At 32.0% G+C, this 18440-nt stretch overlaps 3 protein-coding genes and 1 pseudogene across 4 annotated transcripts in view; 1 reads left to right on the forward strand and 3 right to left on the reverse strand.

The window, feature by feature from the left end:
• Window positions 1-309: 309 nt before the first annotated feature.
• Window positions 310-2645, forward strand: LOC104778841 (UPF0725 protein At1g23970-like; annotated as a pseudogene). Its single transcript, XR_015594657.1, has 7 exons — window positions 310-348; window positions 654-806; window positions 914-973; window positions 1646-1793; window positions 1889-2013; window positions 2134-2220; window positions 2309-2645. The product of XR_015594657.1 is annotated as a UPF0725 protein At1g23970-like (transcript).
• Window positions 2646-8186: 5541 nt separating this feature from the next.
• LOC104776518 (uncharacterized protein At1g24000-like) lies at window positions 8187-9094 on the reverse strand. The gene is made up of 2 exons (XM_010500608.3): window positions 8705-9094; window positions 8187-8618 (listed from the first exon to the last, which is right to left on the reverse strand). The coding sequence occupies exons 1-2, from the start codon at window positions 8808-8810 to the stop codon at window positions 8365-8367; spliced, it is 360 nt and encodes a 119-aa protein (XP_010498910.1). The 5' UTR covers window positions 8811-9094; the 3' UTR covers window positions 8187-8364.
• A 3620-nt stretch (window positions 9095-12714) lies between these two features.
• On the reverse strand, window positions 12715-14288 carry LOC104776519 (uncharacterized protein At1g24010-like). The gene is made up of 2 exons (XM_010500609.2): window positions 13339-14288; window positions 12715-13248 (listed from the first exon to the last, which is right to left on the reverse strand). Exons 1-2 carry the CDS (start codon window positions 13442-13444, stop codon window positions 12932-12934), a joined length of 423 nt encoding a protein of 140 aa, XP_010498911.1. The 5' UTR covers window positions 13445-14288; the 3' UTR covers window positions 12715-12931.
• A 1644-nt stretch (window positions 14289-15932) lies between these two features.
• The window catches only part of LOC104776520 (uncharacterized protein At1g24010-like), a 35919-nt gene continuing 33411 nt past the window's right edge, over window positions 15933-18440 (reverse strand). Inside the window, exons 2-3 of the mRNA XM_087508791.1 lie at window positions 16591-16769; window positions 15933-16482 (exon numbers count right to left, since the gene is read on the reverse strand). Coding sequence (XP_087364917.1) covers window positions 16136-16482; window positions 16591-16693 — 450 coding nt within the window. The 5' untranslated portion in view covers window positions 16694-16769 and the 3' untranslated portion in view covers window positions 15933-16135. The remainder of the gene's footprint in view (window positions 16483-16590; window positions 16770-18440) is intronic.

Raw genomic sequence — 18440 nt, forward strand, 5'->3', positions numbered from 1 at the left:
TTGCACCAAGAAGGCTGGAGAGGATGAGCTGATCTTGTCGCATCCAGTGTTTGTAAGCCGGATTTGCAGTGGAGCCATCAGTAGTGGTTACCGTAGCGTCAGGAGCAGCAACAGAGCTGTCGAGGTAACCGGCGAGATCATAACCCTTGCACAAGGCGTGAACTTGATGCTTCCACATCAAATAGTTGGTGGCTGTGAGCTTGGTGACGTTCGACATATTAATGTTAAGGAGAGAGGACGCATCTGCGGTACCAATGACTTTGGAGGAGGAAGACATGACCGGGAAAAGAGAAGAGAAATGAAACAGAGATGAAAGAAGAGAAGGAGAAGATAAGAACAGAGGAATCGGCGACCAAAAAAAAAAAAAAAAAATTAGGTCTTTTAGATCTTACAGCTCTCATACCATATTAAGCAAGACAAGATGATTCGATACATTGAAAGAATTACAATATATATAGCCTTTGGCTTAGGGTTTACTAACCAAATGAATTACATATATAACCTTTCTATACTATCTCTTTTATAATTTGTTCCTTTGTTTTACAAAATTTTAGCCCTAAACCTCATCCTAGTTCGTTTCTAGGGTTGTAATTAATGGACTGATATAGTATTGATGTACTATTTTAACTTTGCTGATTGGTATTTCTCTATAGGGATTCGATATTGAGAATATTTCACTACGATCATCTATGGATGGAATTATGATCACTGCTGGACTGCTTGCCTTCGACTGTAAAGGATGTTATCCTCGTATTTTGACGAAGCTTTATGCTAAGTTGGGGCTTCATCGTTACAATCTGTTGGAGGTATATATTTATATATTTAAACTCCTCCTCAGCTGGTTGGTACATTATTTTATATACACTAAATATTCAAATTGATTCCATTAATTTTCTTTCTTCATATCTGTCAGGGAACTAACTTCCAGTTCGATTCCCTAGTAAAATTCAACATGTTACAGAACTGTGTGTCCTCTTAGGCCATTATTAATGGGAGAACACCAAGGGTGTTCTAAGCCCAAAAAAATTATAAAAATAATGAATAGTGGCTTAGAACACTTTTTTTAGTTCTTTATGTAAAACTGATTTAAGCCCAGTTCTTATTTGACGTGGCTTCATGTGATTGGACGAGATTTTTTGGAAAAAAAGAAAATATTTGTAATTGTAATATGTTTAAAAATATTATATTAAAAAAGAAAATATAAGTTTTTATAATTGTAATATGTTTAAGAATATTATATTAATTTATAAGTATACAATTGCTTTTATATAAGTAAGCAATTTAAATGTTAATTTATAAGTTTTTATAATTGTAATATGTTTAAGAATATTATATTAATTTATAAGTATACAATTGCTTTTATATAAGTAAGCAATTTAAATGTTAATTTATAAGTTTTTATAATTGTAATATGTTTAAGAATATTATATTAATTTATAAGTATACAATTGCTTTTATATAAGTAAGCAATTTAAATGTTATTTTATAAGTTTTTATAATTTGTAAAATGTTTATGAATATTATTTCACTATATCTTTATTCTAAGAACACCATAATTAGTTCTCCCATTTTTTTTATCTATGATCTTAATAACTGATCTAACATTATTTTCACTATATATTTAATCTAAGAACACAAAAAAAAGTTCTCCCATCGATGCCCTTACTACATGACTCTGCTGGCACACGATTCAGTTGCTTGCCCATCGGGTAAAACCTTTCAGGTTCGCGTTGATGAAGGAAAATTTGGCACTCTGGATATAGCGTGCTCCGTTGCTAGACCTAAAGGGGAAGGTGACTTGTCGTGCATTTATATGTGTTTTTTTTTAAGAAATGTCTAGCCTGATTTATAAATAAAATCTGACTTATCATTAATAAATATTGCACAGAGACCACCAAGAAGCCCTTCATACCTCACTTTCATGGTGGAGCATCCGCTGCTGGTATCTTCAAAGGCGAATTGCCTGATTGGCCCTCCGATGATGCTTTGAAAGACCAAAAAAGATTTTACTTGGTAAGATCATCTATATATTAATCACGCAGGACACTACATTAATTTTTTTTGCTCATGCATGATCCGTTAAGCTAGCTAGCGCAGCAGTGATATGTGTTATTGTTGCCCTTGCGCATGCAGGTGAAGGAATCAGAGTGGCAAGCCAATGATTGGATTTCTGTGTATTTGGAACTTGTAGTTTATGTAAATGATAGGCTCATCTCTAAAGTAAGTTTTACATGTCAATAATGATATATCACCACGAGTGTCACTGCTGCTAATTATCATAATAATGAAATCCAATCCAAAATTGTAGATGCATCAGATGACAGAAGTTCTGTCCCAGTTGGAGATTGTGAAAGTCGCGATAGAAACTGCTACTGGAGATGTGGAGCCGCCGAATGAGAGACTCAAAGCCAAAAGTGCAAATGTCTACATAATGTTTAAAGGCTTGGCAGAGCCCCGAGCCTTTCGCCGGGTTTTTGAGATTGGTGTGGATATTGAGCGCAAAGCTATATTAGAAGAGTCATAGATGAGCATACAGGATACTTGAGTCTCGTTGGTAAGCTTTGCGGCGGTCAATCTACCAAAAAGCGGAGTAGAAGCCCATAGTTGTGAAAAGCGAGCGAGCTTAGGCTAGGTGGTGCCGTTTAGCCTGAGTGTGTATTATTGACCTCAAACCAAAGAATTTTGTTTTTTGAATATATAGATATAATTTTAAATTATATGTAGCCTAGACTCCCTTTAGTAACCTAAATATAGTATATTCTTAAGTAAACACCATTTGAGATTTGGTTTTTACTTTCATCACTACGTTTTCATCTGTTCTCTCATAGTAATTACTTTAATTGTTTCTCAAAAAGGGTAACAAATTCTTTAAATTAACACGCTTTGGTTAGTTCAAGACTTCAAGTCAAGGATACTTTAAAAAATGAGTAAAAGTTAAAGGTTTTGTGTTGAAGGATACTCTATCTAATTGAGTAATTAACAGCTGTAAAGATAATTTATAAAATAATGCAAAAAGCCTTTAAACTCTTATATAATAGAGAGATTATTAAAATGAAATATGAGAAGTTCATATTCAATATTAAAATGTTATAAGATAAAATCTAAAAACATGTCTATTACTACTTAATTATTTTCAATAATTTTATAAAAATTTTATTCGTGTTATTACGTGGACCTTATCTAGTATATATATATATATATATATATATAAATATATAGTAAATGAACAGAATATCTAACGACATATCATATGTCTTCCAAAATTCACAACTCTGTTTTATACATATCATATGCCTTTCCGAGGAGAAATGAGATTGTTTGGACCACCAACGGTTAACGGTCAGGACCCTTGAAAACATTTCCTACCAATTCCATGGCAATGACTACAAGTGCGTAGTGGTAACGGTTGGGATGGTGCGATTCCCCAACTCCGTAAAACTCTCCATTAATGCTACTCGGTAATTGGTAAGTGATTTCGGGAAAACAGTTAAAATCAACCCCAACTATTTGCCAAACGCTTTTTTATATCTAAACTTTAACATCTTGCAAATAACAAGCTGAACTGTATTAAAATTCAAATTTGCTACCTAAACTATATAAAATATTGTCAAATTCAACCTCTGTTTGAACCGTGTTAAATCAGAGTTTAATGATGTTGAGTCAGACGGTCTGTGACTTCAACGTAGCACTGAAACTTACCAAAACTACGTCGTTTTGGTCATTTTTGGGTATTTTATAGTAAGAAATGACAAGAAATGACAAAAAATGAAGTCTCACGACACACCCGAAACAGACTGCAATACTCCATTTTTTGTCAAACGCTTTGTTTCTTTCCACAACCGACCTAAAAATGACCAAAACAATTTAGTTTTGGTCATTCCCGGTGCCATATGGATGCCACAAATCGTTTGACTTAACATTGTTAAACTCTGATTTAACACTGTTCGAACAGAAGTTGAAAATGACAACATTTTATATGGTTTAGATAGCAAATTTGAATTTAAATACAGTTCAGATTGTTATTTGCAGGGTGTTGAAGTTTAGGTATAAAAAAGCGTTTGACAAATAGTTGGGATTGATTTTGATCATTTTCCTGGTGCAATTCCCCAACTCCGTAAAACTCTCCATTAATGCTAGCCGGTAACTGGTAAGTGTTTCCTACGAATAGTATAGATTCATACGGTAGATGAAATAAATTATATATATATTATGTACAGAATGTAAATTTTAAAAATATTTATAGTAAATGAATTAAATTATATATGTACACAAGTCTATATAATAAGATATACACTTCAAAAAAAATATATATATACACTTCAACGTACGTAGGTACGTGACAATATTAGAATTTCGTTTTCAAAAAATCAAAACTTAGTGAGTCAAAAAGTGAGGACAGATGTTTTCATGAACGATTCATCACACCTCATGCATTGCCATTTATCCAAAACAAAATTAAATGAAAAATAAATAAACAAAAGATTATGATGAATCTTAATACTCAAAAATAGAGTTAAGTATAAGTCGTTTATAGTTATTTTTGTTGATTAAATTAGCTTCAGTATTTTTTTAGCCACTGGTTCATTTTGCCTAAATCAATTTGAGTATATTTTTTTTTGTTTTCAAACTAAAATTCTTTTATTTTATTTTGTTGTCAAACTTCAAAATAAAATTCATCATAATTTTTTTTTTTTACTTATTTGTAGTCTCATTTATAGTTTAATGTTCAATTACTAACACACACAAAAAATTGTTATCGTTAAAAAAACAATTAAGAACAGAGAGAAAAGTATTGTTGATTAGGTATCTCATATTTACCTTAAAATAAATGATAAATACAACTAATATTCATTGTAAATAATTCTATAAATACACACACATATATATATATATTATATATGAAAAGATGAAATAAAATCAAAATTTTTGATGTTTCTATTTTACCCTTTAATGAAATCTAAAATAACTAATTAAACTTTATTGAACTCATATTTTTACAATATTAGATTTATATATTTAATTAATTATTGGATATATTATATTTTCATATAAGCAACAAAGAGTTAATGAAGAATTTAGTATTTTAATAAAAAATTAAAATAAATAAATAAATGTGGTATGGTGATATGTATGCTGATGGTTTCTCCTTCTAACCCAAAAAAATGTAGTGGTTTCGTTTCATAAATCAAAAATGAGATTTGGGTATAGTAATTTCAATGCGCATAGGGAATTTTGCCATCAAGCGCGCGGCCGAAGCCGAAGTAATTCTTTCAGCTTATTAATTAATCGTTGTTTAGAGAGAATTGATCTATGATTAGTTGTGATTAGTTCTTTCGTTTCACAAAATTAACCTAAACCATCATAGTTCGTTTCTACTTTCTAGGGTTGTTAAATGGACTGATAGATAGATTAGTTTAATTTGCTGATGTGTCTTATAGGATATTTCACTGCCATCATCTATGGATGGATCACTCACTGGTGGACTGATTTCTTCGACTGTCAAAAATCTATTTATGCGTACCGGAAGTATCTTGATGAAGCTTTATGCCAAGGTTGGGCTTCATCGTTAGTTCGTTACAATATGTTGGAGGTCAATTTTTAAACTCTTTCTCTCCTCTCCTCTAGCTGGTAGCGTGGTACGTACGTTATGATTAAACATATGCTCCGTTATATATATATATACCAAATTGATGGATTGATTGGATTTTCTCGCTACCCTAATAATATTCAACAGGTACATGACTCTGTGAGTCCTCTTACTACATGACTCTGGTTGCTCATCGGGTAAAACCATCAGGTTCGAGTTGATGAACAAAAATATGGCACTTTGGATATAGTGTGCTCCGTTGCTAGACATAAAGCGAAGAAGGTGCAGACTTGTGGTACTTTATTATTATTATTTTTTAAAGAAAAGTCTAGCATGATCGCATGAGTATAGTATACATTCACATAGCTTGCTGAATAGTAATGTTGCACAATGACCACTAAGGTGTTGATTGGTTCTCCCTGCGATTGCGGGAGCTAACGGTTGCTAGCGATTAGTACCAATCACACAAACCGCTCTCAATCGCTCTGAATCGCTCCCAACCGCTTCAAACCACGGAATTCTAAAAGCTGTTTTCCGCAACCGTTTGCGTTTGCGGGCAATTGCGTTTTGATTTTTTTTTTTTTTTTAAACTTGAAACAAATCAATGTTAATGAAATATATATTTTATATATCTTTTACCTAGCTATTTTATTCATTAAGGATGAAAGAAAATAAAGTACGAATGCGATTAAAAATATTAAAAAATAAACAATTGGAAGAAAATAAGATTTCAATTAACAATAATCCAGAAAACTTGATGTAAATTTAATGGCATATCGCACGAGTTCAATAAATTCTAAATAAATATAACATTTCGTCAAAAAAATTAAGAAAATAAGATTATTTGTGAAAAATATAAAAAAAATCACGAGTGACTCTTCTTAACTCTCGTTTGATCATTACCACCGAGCCCCACGGAACTTATTAAGTGTGTGAGATTTACGAAAGAAGATCTACGTTCTAAAACATATGTTTTGTCATTTATCAAATTACTTAAGTTTTGGTAAAAAGCCAAATGCATAAAGTAATAAGTATTTCAATATGAAATTTACTTGTTTTTTAAATAATTATTTTAGTATTTTTTAATGAATTTTAATTATAAATCAAGTTTAATAATTTTTTTTGGTATTTTTAAACATTTATATAATTATATATTACATTTATTATGTTTTAACCGTTATTGCACATGCTGGTCAACCCGTCGTAAACTCCCGCAAACGCACCCATTTTAAAACACTAAACGAATCATTCAAAACGCTTAATAACGCTTGAAACCGCAATCATCCGCTTCCGCAATCTCCCGCAACCGCAACCGCAAACGCTGCGGTTGAACCAGTCAGGCCCTAAGAAGCCCTTCATACCTCACTTTTATGGTGGCAGAGGCGCAGATGGTATCTTCAAAGGTGATTTGCCTGATTGGCCCTCAAATGATACTTTGAAAGGCAAACACAAGATTTTACTTGGTAAGATCCTATATTAAGACGACACAACATTAGTTGAGTTTTGTTTTGCTCATGATCAATCAGCAGTGACATGCTATTGTTGCCTTTGCAGGTGAAGGAATCAGAGTGGCAAGCCACTGACTGGGATTTCTGTGTATTTGCAATTTGTAGTTTGTGAAGCTCATAGGTCCACCTCTCGTGTAAGTTTTACTTATCAACCAATGACATACCACCATATGAGTGTTACTTCTGGTTATAGTTAATAATTTACTCCAAATTGTTGTTGCTTCAGAATTGCGGAGTTGTGTCTTTAGTAAGAGATTGTGAACGTTGCAATATAAACAGCTACTGAAGATGTGGAGCCGCCAAACGAGAGGCTCAAAGTCACAAGTGCAAATGTCTACAGAATGTTTAAGGGCATGGTAGAGCCGTAGAGCCTCAAGCCCCTGAGCGGGTTTTTGAGATTGGTGTGGATGTTGAACGCAAAGCTATAGTTAGAAGAGTCATGGATGAGCATAGAAGATACTTTGTGGTGGTCAATCTACCAAAAAGCGAAGAAGAAACGAAACGCATAGTTGTGAAACCGAGAGAGCTTAAACTAGGATGTGCGCCGTTTAGCTGCAAGAGAAGTGTACATGTCTTTGATCGACTGGCATTCTAGTTAATTATGTATGTCTTAATTAAACATTTGCTTAATGCTTAGCCCCTCTGTTGACAATTTATGTTTATAGATGTTAAAAAAAAAGGAAAAACGTGTAAAAGTTCGAATTGCTCGAAATAAATTGCAAATTTCTGTTAACTCGAACCAAGTATATCAAATGCTATTTGATTATTAAAACATTTTCAAATTTTTGGTACTTTTCAAATCTATGAAATTATACTGTGATTAATTTCATAGAAGAGTAAAATAAAACATTGATGGTCCCTTATATTAGTAAAAAAAACGTATGTACGTGCGGTTTGCTAATATAAGCCATTTGGTCCTAAAAGTCTTGCATGTAGCGGTCAAGATTTGTCCATAGTTTCTTCTTATGTAGTGGAGATTCGCTATTCAAGTAATGAGTTGCATTATCATCCACGTGTCTCGTTAATTCATTTAATCGAATGCAGATTAGATTAACACTTTTACGAAAATTTCATAATCATCAATCCAACAATAATATGCAAATCATTTTATTGTTCATCTTGATAGCCACACCAGTTTATACATCTCAAAACGCGAAATGTAAATAAAGATACTTAAATAAAACTTAGACACACAGATAGATCTGTTCCAGTTTATTTTAAATTGTTAGAATATTCTATATAAAGACGAACCTTGTGAGCTATAAGAGATTATGGAAGAAGATTCTCATCAGTCTCCTTTAAGAAATTAACAAGAGTGTCGATGATGAATTGTGGATCGTCGATGTCAGAGCTAATCTTACTGCATTCGATGGTCCACACCACCTGGCTACCGTCTCCGTCTTCTCTAGGCGTAACGGTGATTGTTGCTTTGACCGACTTGTATTTTTCTGAGATCAGACGGTCACTCATTTTGATCGTCACTGTTCTCTTCTCCGATTCTATCGACTCAAACACCTCCTCGGCTACGATGAAACATATAAATATTGGTTAAGGTTTTTGATCGATGATCAAGAAGTATAAATGAAATGTGGACGAGTTGATTATTTACCTATTCCCTCAGTAGGGTAGATGATGTCGTCGGTGAAAGATTTAAAGAATCTGGCTGCCGGAGACTTAATGTCAAGCTTCCCAGACCAAGTTCCATGTAGTGCCATTTTCTGAATCTTTCTCTGTTTGCTTTGTAGGATGTTTTGTGGGTTTGATGATTGTAATCTTATCTACCAGTGCGTCTATTTATAGAGAGTTTATGAGAATTGCATTAACTATTTTTACCTAACCACACTTCACCCACTCAGTTAACTAATGTGGCACATGGGAAAATAAATAAAACGAACGGACCAAATTAAATGATAACACATCTGCCCTAGTAGTGTATATCAATGAACTCCAATGAAGAGTGGTTTACGCAATTATTTAGTTTTTAACACATTATTAGAATAATGTGCTGTGATTGTAAATGTGAACGATCTATATATATGAGACATGGGATTAAATAAATTCATCAGCCTAGTTAGTTTATCTATTAACTCAATCAATCAAGTCTTTACGTAAATTGATTTGTTTGGAGATACATTTTTAGATATTATATAATGTGAAAATAATAGGATGATAACTAGTCAAATTCATCTAAAATGACTAACTCTATGACGTTCATGTAACACAAAACGCGTTTTAAAAGTTTGTCTATGATATGATCATAAACCCACATGAACGTTATGAAACTCAAAATGGACTTCAATAGTGAATGTTATGGAATAAATACCAATATGTAAAGAGAGGCTTGATTGTATTGATCATAATGTTACAGTATTCATATACAGTAGGGTTTTGTACACTACTAATTACACATTTAGCCTCTATTATATATCTCTTCTCTACATCAGTGACGTGACGTCACTCAACTTACACATCGGCTAAGGCTTGATTGTACAACTCACTCTTACTCACTCATCGGCTAAGGCTTCCTCGTACTTAACTTAAGAAAAAAAACAAAAAAGAAAACAGGTTCTGATGGAGATTGAAGATTCAATAACATACTTTGCTTTAGTTCGAGGATACAGATTTTTTATTTTGGTTATTTCGTTTATTATACAATTAAAGTTAAATAGTATAAATTTTATTATCATCCGAGTTAATAATTGTGTCATTCTCGCTCTCTGGCGCTCTTTTTTTTCTTTCTTTTTCTGTATATGTTGTGTGGATTTGATAAGAATATATTCTCAATTAATGCGTGAATATACAGAAATTTCTACCTAACCCCACCATCTAACATTTTCACCATAGCGAGTATTCATAAAATTAACTAAAAGCTTAACAGACATGTGACAGCTATAAACATATACATTATGTTCAGCAATTAATTCAAATACTCTAAAAATAACACCTTTATAGTTTTTTTTCTTAAATTCCAATAGTTATACAGGCGACATTTTGAAAGACTAATAAACTTAAATTTAAATAAATAACAACAAATATATCCATAAAAAAAAAATTCAAAAAATATAGAAATTTATAAAGGCTTCTCAAAAGTTTATGATGAGTAACCAAAATGACTAAGATATGATTCTAAACAAATGTGATTGCTTTGTTGGATATGAGACTTTTCTTAACCTCAGAAAAGACGAAGCTTGAGCGTGTGGTGAATGTGAATCGTCCATGACAACATTACATTACTTTATGACTCACTAATTGATATATGTTCATAATGAGTTTATTTAAGTAGAATGGATATCTACGCAGAAGAATACAGACATTTGTCTACTACAATTTTTTCCTTCCATTTGCTTAATTTAGCACGTAACTAAAACCATTCAAGAAGCAAAATAAAGTGACTAATTCTTACTAACGAGTCGTCGGATAAATGTCAGTAAATGCTTTCACACAACTATCACTACAAAAAAAATATGGCACATAAATAATTAAATATAGTTCAAAGAACCACCTTTAATTTTCAATTACTATAGAGAGAAAAAAAAAACAATTTTTTTTTTACTACCATGGATAATTTGCTTGATTATTTAAACATATATTGAAGACTTTAATTATTAATATCATGACTAACTTAATTTTCATAACATATGATCAGAATGAACGGATACAAATTTCTTTTTACAAATAAGAAGAAAAATTTGATAGTCTCTTTGGGAAAAAAGTAATTACTGAAAGAGTACGTGTAAATTTACTAATAATAACATTTTGGTAAGAATAGAATAGTCCACAATCTCTCATATGTCATGAAAATTCAATTAATTATTATACTTTTCATTTTAATTTATTGTTGATAATTTTTTTTTTTTTTTTTTTTGCAAATGTTATTTTTATTGATCCAAACAAGTTTATAAGCCCAAAACCAGGCCCAAAGATTACATCAAAAGTTTTTTTGAAGGATAACTCTTGCGATTCTAACGTGTCAATAACAAAAACACGTGGTGTAACCATGTTGTAAGAGAAACGATAAAACTTTCCGTCATCCTTTGTCGTTGAAAACTCCGATACATGTGAACACTATTGACGCCGGAAAATGAGTGAAGCATCAATTTTTGGTTGTTTCTCACCGGAGACTGCATAAACAGAGAGAATGGATCCAAATACAGGGATTTCAACCCATCTAACAATGAGATCTGGCAAAATCAGAAAAAGGAAATAAATTTGATTGATCCACAAAAGCTTGCTCGATCGAAGCTCCATATACATGTAGAATACGGCTACAGGCAATCCAAATATGCTAGAAATACGTCTTCTTTTCATTAATTTTTTCTCATAATCATATATGATGATTTGTTGTAAACCACAGATCTCAAGAAACAAAACCGGCGTGAGAACACCTGAGAGAGAAACAGTAAACCACCCGATCTGGTCGAATTAGATACTGTAGGATCTCAGCGGAAACCACCGGAGACCATAAAAACCAAACTCGAGGAGCTAGTTGGAGATCGCCGAAACGCCCCACCATACATAGGTCCAGAGATATTATTGAAAGAGAAATTAAATAAAACTAAAGAAATCGGCCAAAAACCGATTTACTGCAAAAGAAACGATAAAAACCGGCCAAAATCGCATGTGAGAACCGAATCTGCCAGACAAAAACCGACCAACCACCGCTGTAGAAGTCGGAGGATGTCGGGCTGAAGCCAATTAAACAAACTGGACGGCTTTACCGGAAAAATCCGGACGGCGGAGTATGGAAGAGAAAAGCCAGATTAACTCTGGCCGGCGAATACAACTACATGCTTTTTCTCTTTTTAGAGAGAGAAGAGAGAGAAAGCTGCCATAATTCTATAGATATCTTTTTGAGTATTTTTTTTCTTTCCAAAACAATAACGTGTTGTTATTGTTGATAATCCAATTCGTTTATTTAGATAATAAACAACCAAATTGGATAGGCTAGGAATTGGCATTGGTCCATATTTACTTTTATTTAATATTTAGTAAACGGTGGAGATGAGTTTCTTACTTGAACAATGAGATGCATAATTTACCCCCTTTATTAATGGGAATCGTCGATACAATAATATGCCGATCGATAAATTAATCATGCATCTTGAAAGCTTCAAGACAAAATACTTCCTAAAAGTCAACCATTATTCAACATTGTAACTAGCAACATCATAAATTATCGACACATATATATATATATATATATATATACATGCATAGGGTTCTAGATCTACTTTGTTTGACTATTTCAGATCATTCTAAGGATTTGAGAAGATTCTCTCATCCATCGCCTGAAAGTATCTTGTAGTAGTGTCGATGATGAACCGTGAGTCCTTGATGTCATCGCTAACCTTCTCATACTGTTTGGTCCATTACTATTAACCTTTTTGGTCTGAAAACCTTGGTAGATAATTATCTATTTTATTTTACTGTATAGAATTTTTTTTTTCATATGGTAAACGTGCTGTATAGAGTTGTCCCTTGTTTTTCTTAAGTCACGCAGATTTAAAATTTTGAGATTTTGTATTTCCAGTTTATTTGGTAATTTATTTCGTTTATTTTGATTTTTGTATGTAACGGTGGAGAGTCGGAAAATTGCATAATATTATGCACATATCTCAGTTACCCAATTTCCTTTCATAAAACGTGGATTATTTAACCCCCTCTATCCGAAAAAACGTCAATACAATAACAGTATAACATGTAAATCGATATACTATCATCCATCTTGAAAGCTTTATGAGTAAAAAAACATCTTAAATGAAAATTATTGTAAATAATAACTAGCTATTGCAACACTGCAATAAGCTTAGATACAGTATATGGGATTCCACGTTATTTAACTTGTTAGATTCTCATCCATCACCTTAAAGAATTTGACACAAGTATTGGTGATGAAGCGTGGGTCGTCCAAGTCACCGCGAGTCTTCTCGTAGTCAACAGTCCACACCCCGTGGGCTCCGTTACCGTCTTCCTTAACAATGACGGTCATGGTTCCTTCGAGCGTTTTGAAACAATCCGGGTTTTGCCACACCTTGTCACTGGGGACGGATTCTCTGATAGTCTTGTACCACTCCTTCGTGATCTGAAAGCGGCTCATTTTGTACCTTTTCCTTCTCTTCCCCGTACCGGCCACATTGTCGATCTCTAGCTCGGCTATGGTGAAACATGGCGATTTAAGGGTCTTAATCAAGAAAAATGTAAATTCATTGAGATGTATGTATGTAGTGTAGAAGAGTTGATTACCATGGCCTTCCTTAGGAAAATTCGTCTTCACCATGAAATCTTGAAAGAAGACCGATGCTGGAGACTTGACGTCAAAATTAACGGAAGAAGTTCCTTTCGGTGTCATCTTCTCTAATTAGTGATTTTACTTTTTCTTTTTGTGTGGGTTTGATTTTTTTTTTTTTATACTTCCTCCTCTGTCCCATCTTTATTTTTTTTACATTTTTTGGCTAAAAGCACAAAAGTTAACAAATACTGTAATAAATTTTTATCATTTATAAAAGTTCAACTAATAGAAAAATATATTACAGAATTTAAAAATTCATAAACTATTAAATTAAAAGAAAATTATGCATAGAAACATGAGAAAATACTAATAATTGAAATAAACAAAAAAGCCTAAAATATTATATATCTTAGGACAGAGGAAGTAATAATCTTCTCATGCATGAAGGTGTTTATATAGTGAAATATTACAGATTTTATATTTACCTAAAACCCACCACCCAACTTTAATATCTCATGGGTTTTTTTTCTAAATATTTGGATTCACCCACTTAATTAATTACCAATGTAGCACATTGTGGAAAAAAAATCATCTACCTAATGTAGCAATACCAATTATTTCCAATCAAGCAAGTATTTAGTATCATATGTTACTGATTTTTTACAAAATACATTGTAAAGAAAATGTGAGTCATATGAGTATAAAAGAATGTGAATGCGATGAAGTTATAATGGTTTGGACAATTTAATTTTTAATATATCTAGATATTTCATTTATATAATACAATGAATATATCTTTAAATTAAAGTAGCTACTGAACGAGTATGTCTGATTTGCTAGAAACCTTTTGGTCCGCAAAACACAGTATAGGGTAAATCTATATGTGACTATCTTGGTCCAAAAGAATTTGTAAATGGTTATGACTGTCTAACGATGAGATGTGTACGTATAAGTAATGGAGAAGATCGTTACCATTGGCTTTTGGGAGACTTTATGTAAAAATCAGTACACAAATAAATATCCATTTAGTGTCATTCTCTCTGTCTCGCTCTTCTTTGTTTTTGTTTTCTTATGGGGTATACGTTGTGTGGATTTGATAAGAATCTTCTCAATGAAGGTGTTTCTATATAGAAAAAAATTTCTGAAAATTACACTAATTATTTTTACCTAACCCCACCATATAACATTTTCACCAAATCGATTTTTTATAAAATTTAACCACAAGCTTAACAGACATGTGACAGCTATATATATATACAATCAGCTTAATTAATTCACCCAATTATTTAGTTAATATTGTATTTTTTTTTTGACAAAGTTAATATCGCATGTGAAACCATTTTTAAGGGGATATTTTTTGGAAAAGAAAAATGGAGGTTTTTTTTTAAAATATCAGGTTTGTAGTGTTTTTCTTTAGTTTTTTAAATTTCCAATAGTTTCACATGCGAAACTTTAAAAGACTAATGAAAACAATTAACATAAATAACAAAACAATATTTCTAAAAACAAAATTAAAAATATATATATATAAAGGTTTCTCAAAAATTTTTGAAGAGTAACTAAAATAATTACGGTATGAGTCTAAACAAATGTGATTGCTTCGATGGATATGAGACTTAATTTGTGTTCATCAAGCTGTTCTTGAGTCAGAAAAGACAATGCTTGAGTGTGCGGTGAGTAACAGACTCGTTAGTCTTTTTATACTTTATTACTCACTAATTGGTATTTGTTCATAATGTAATAAAGTATATTCATTATGTACAATGCTTGAGTCTGACTAACGAGTCTAATGAGTCTGTTAACCAGTATATTCATTGAATAGACTAATAAGTCTGTTAAAGTATATTACTTTATTACTCACTAATTGGTATTTGCTCATAAATGACTACGAGTCTGTTAAAGTAGAATGGATATCTACGCGGAAGAATATTTTTATCTGTGGTGCTAATTTATTGCATCTGCTTAATTTTTTAGCAAGTAACTAAAACCATTCAACAAGCAAAAGAAAGTGACTAAATTTTGACTTACAAGTTACAAATGTCCTCAAATAAATGTCACTAAATGCTCAAGTCATCTCAACAATTTCAAATAACCAACTTTAATTTCATTACTAGACATTACATTTTGGAGAAAAAGTAAACCAAAAAATTGAGTATCATATGTATAAGTTATAATGTGCTTGATTATTTAAACATATATTCAAGACTTTAATTAGTAATATCATGAGTAACTTAGTTTTCATAAAAATGATAGGATATTAAACTTTAATTAACAAGAAGATATATTCGACAAGTCTCGTACTTGTGATTTGCTAATAATAACATTTTGGTTACGAATGTCTTTGCAGGTACTGTCTAGAATTGTGCATTGTTTTTTCTTATGTCATGGAGATTCAACTAACTCTTTACATTTTTTACTTTCAATTTATTCTTGAGACTCCAATTCATTTCTTCAGAAATAATAAAGCAATCAAATTGGATAGGTTAGGAGCTGCCCTTGTCCATATTTACCTTTATGTAATATTTTGTAAATGGTGGAGATGGATTTCTTACTTAGACAATGAGTTGCATAATTCACATATGTCACTTACCCAATAATAAAATATGGATTAAGAAATGATTCCTTTTATTAGAAATTTATCGTCGATACAACAATAATATGCAGATCGATATGATAATTATGCATCTTGAAAGCTTCAAGAGCAAATACTTCCTATATGCCAACCATAATTAAACGATAACTAGTAACATAAATTATTATAAACTGTATGATCGATATATATATACTTTGTTTTGACTATTTCGGATCATTCTAAGGATTTGAGAAGACTCTCTTATCCATCGCCTGAAAGTATCTTGTAGTAGTGTCGGCGATGAAACGTGGGTCCTTGATGTCTTCGCTAACCTTCTCATACTGTATGGTCCAGATTGCTCGGCCACCGTCACAGCCTTCCGTCTGAATGACGGTCATGGTTCCTTCGAGCTTCGTGAAGTAATCTGGGTCTCGCGAGTTGGCCTCGTCTTCATCATCATCATCACTGTCTATGAGATCAGGTATTATCAGCGTGTTGAACCACTCCGAGATCTCAAAGCCCTCCATTCTTAGCCGAACCTTTTTCTTCTCCGAAGGTAGATCAACCTTTAACTCCTCAGTCGAAACTTTGGTGAAAACATATAATATAGCAATTAGAGTTGTAATCAAGAAATATTAATTGAGTTATGAATCAACATATGTTTTTGTATGTGTAGTGGGAAATATATAGTTACATTGGTCTCTTGTGGTTTTCGCTAGCGCCATGTAACCTTGACAGAATCTATACGCCGGAGACTTGATATCAAACTCAACAGAGATATATCCTCCTAGTGTCATTCTCTATTTTTTTTTTCTTTTTTCTCTAAGTATATTTGTTATGTGGGTTTGATAATAATCTTCTCAATGAAGGTGTCTTATATATAGAAAGAGTTTGAAGAAAAGGTTACAATAGTTATTACTTTTTTACGATTTTACCTAACGTCACCATCTTCTGGATTCTTTATAAATTTAAGCAAAAGCTTAAAAGCAGCGCTAATAACGAGTTGCATTCTGCTTTATTTTTTTTTGGTTAAAACCATTGCATTCTGCTAATGAACAATTAATTAAATAATTTATGTCGTATGTGCATGGGAGATTATATAAATTGTGCAGACCAATTTTTTTTTTTCTACCACATTGATGGCTTGTAATCGAACATTTTCAATGGGGAATTCAGAAAAATAACCCCTTTAAAGTTTTATGTTTCCCAAAAAAATATCATAACTTTTGTTTTTTCAACTTTCCAATAGAAAACCAAATGGTCAATTTATAAGACTAAATGACCATTAACAAACTAAAAATGAAATACAGAGTTTATTTAAATAATTAAAAATGGGTTTAAAATAAAAATACTGAATTAAAGAATCCTTCCTTTTAGGGAATTCTCCATTTTCGAAAATATATGGATTAATACCAAATATATATTTGGAAAGCATATGATATATATTAGTTTAAATTAATATTTCTAATTGACTAGAGACTGGAAAATGTAATTTATTCATTAGAACATGGTATTGTGGATTGTTTTCTGAATTACTGATTTTGTTTTGTTTGCAAAATTTGTTTAAGTTGTCTTTGAGATATTTTTTAATTCATAAAAACTTAATAACAACAAAAAAGTGATTTATCTATGTAACTATTGTCATATACTATTAACAAATTAGCAAAGAAAATGAATCAACAAAATATTTTTGTTCCGTTGCAAGCGAGAATTTTTTTCGGTCTCTTAACTCAAAATGACAATACATGATCATGACTCGTTTATGAAATATCTGTCCCCACTTATTATCTCTCTCGCCAAAAACTTCTCTTTTTCTACAAAATGAATTTGTTAGAATGTACCTACTACTACTACATGGGACTAAATATTATATTAGATTTTAAAAGAAAAAAACAAATCAAACATGATTTGAAAAAATCAATAATACTGAATTGATAAACTGGATCTTGAGCCACTAAATTGATTCTTCATCCGAGTCCAAGTAGCAAAGCAATAAATAATGTTGTTGCTCATTGCATGAGATGATGGCAAGTCGTCTCGTCTCCATCGATCCGAATGTCTTTGCTCGTGCTCGACCGTCAAACTCAAACCACATTAATAAGTCATTACTTAGGTAAGTTTTATAGAGACTCATGATGAGGATCCATTTTATTTAACTTTTTTACTTAGATAAGTTTTACAGAGACCCACACTTATATATTTTAAAGATTCAACTTTTAAGCGCTTTGCTTAAGGAAATATTCGTCTATCTCTTTGAAGTTCTTGACAGCAAAGTCCTTGATGACGTGTGGGTTAGCGATCTCATGGCTGGTCTTCTCAAACTCACCAGACCATTTCAGAAGGCTTCCACCGTCCTTATGAATAACTGTGATGTGGTTCCTTCGAATGTTTTGTAGTACTCCATCATTTCGCCACCAATGATGCTGTACAACATACTTTTGTTCTCCAAATCCACTGCTTCGATCCTCTCATCCGATATCTTCACCAGTGGAGATCCTATATATACGGGTAAAAGTAGAAATTAACATGGTTAACATATTTTGA

The sequence above is a fragment of the Camelina sativa genome, chromosome 3 (genome assembly GCF_030686135.1).
Source record: "Camelina sativa cultivar CO46 ecotype springtype chromosome 3, ASM3068613v1".
Lineage (NCBI taxonomy): Eukaryota > Viridiplantae > Streptophyta > Magnoliopsida > Brassicales > Brassicaceae > Camelina > Camelina sativa.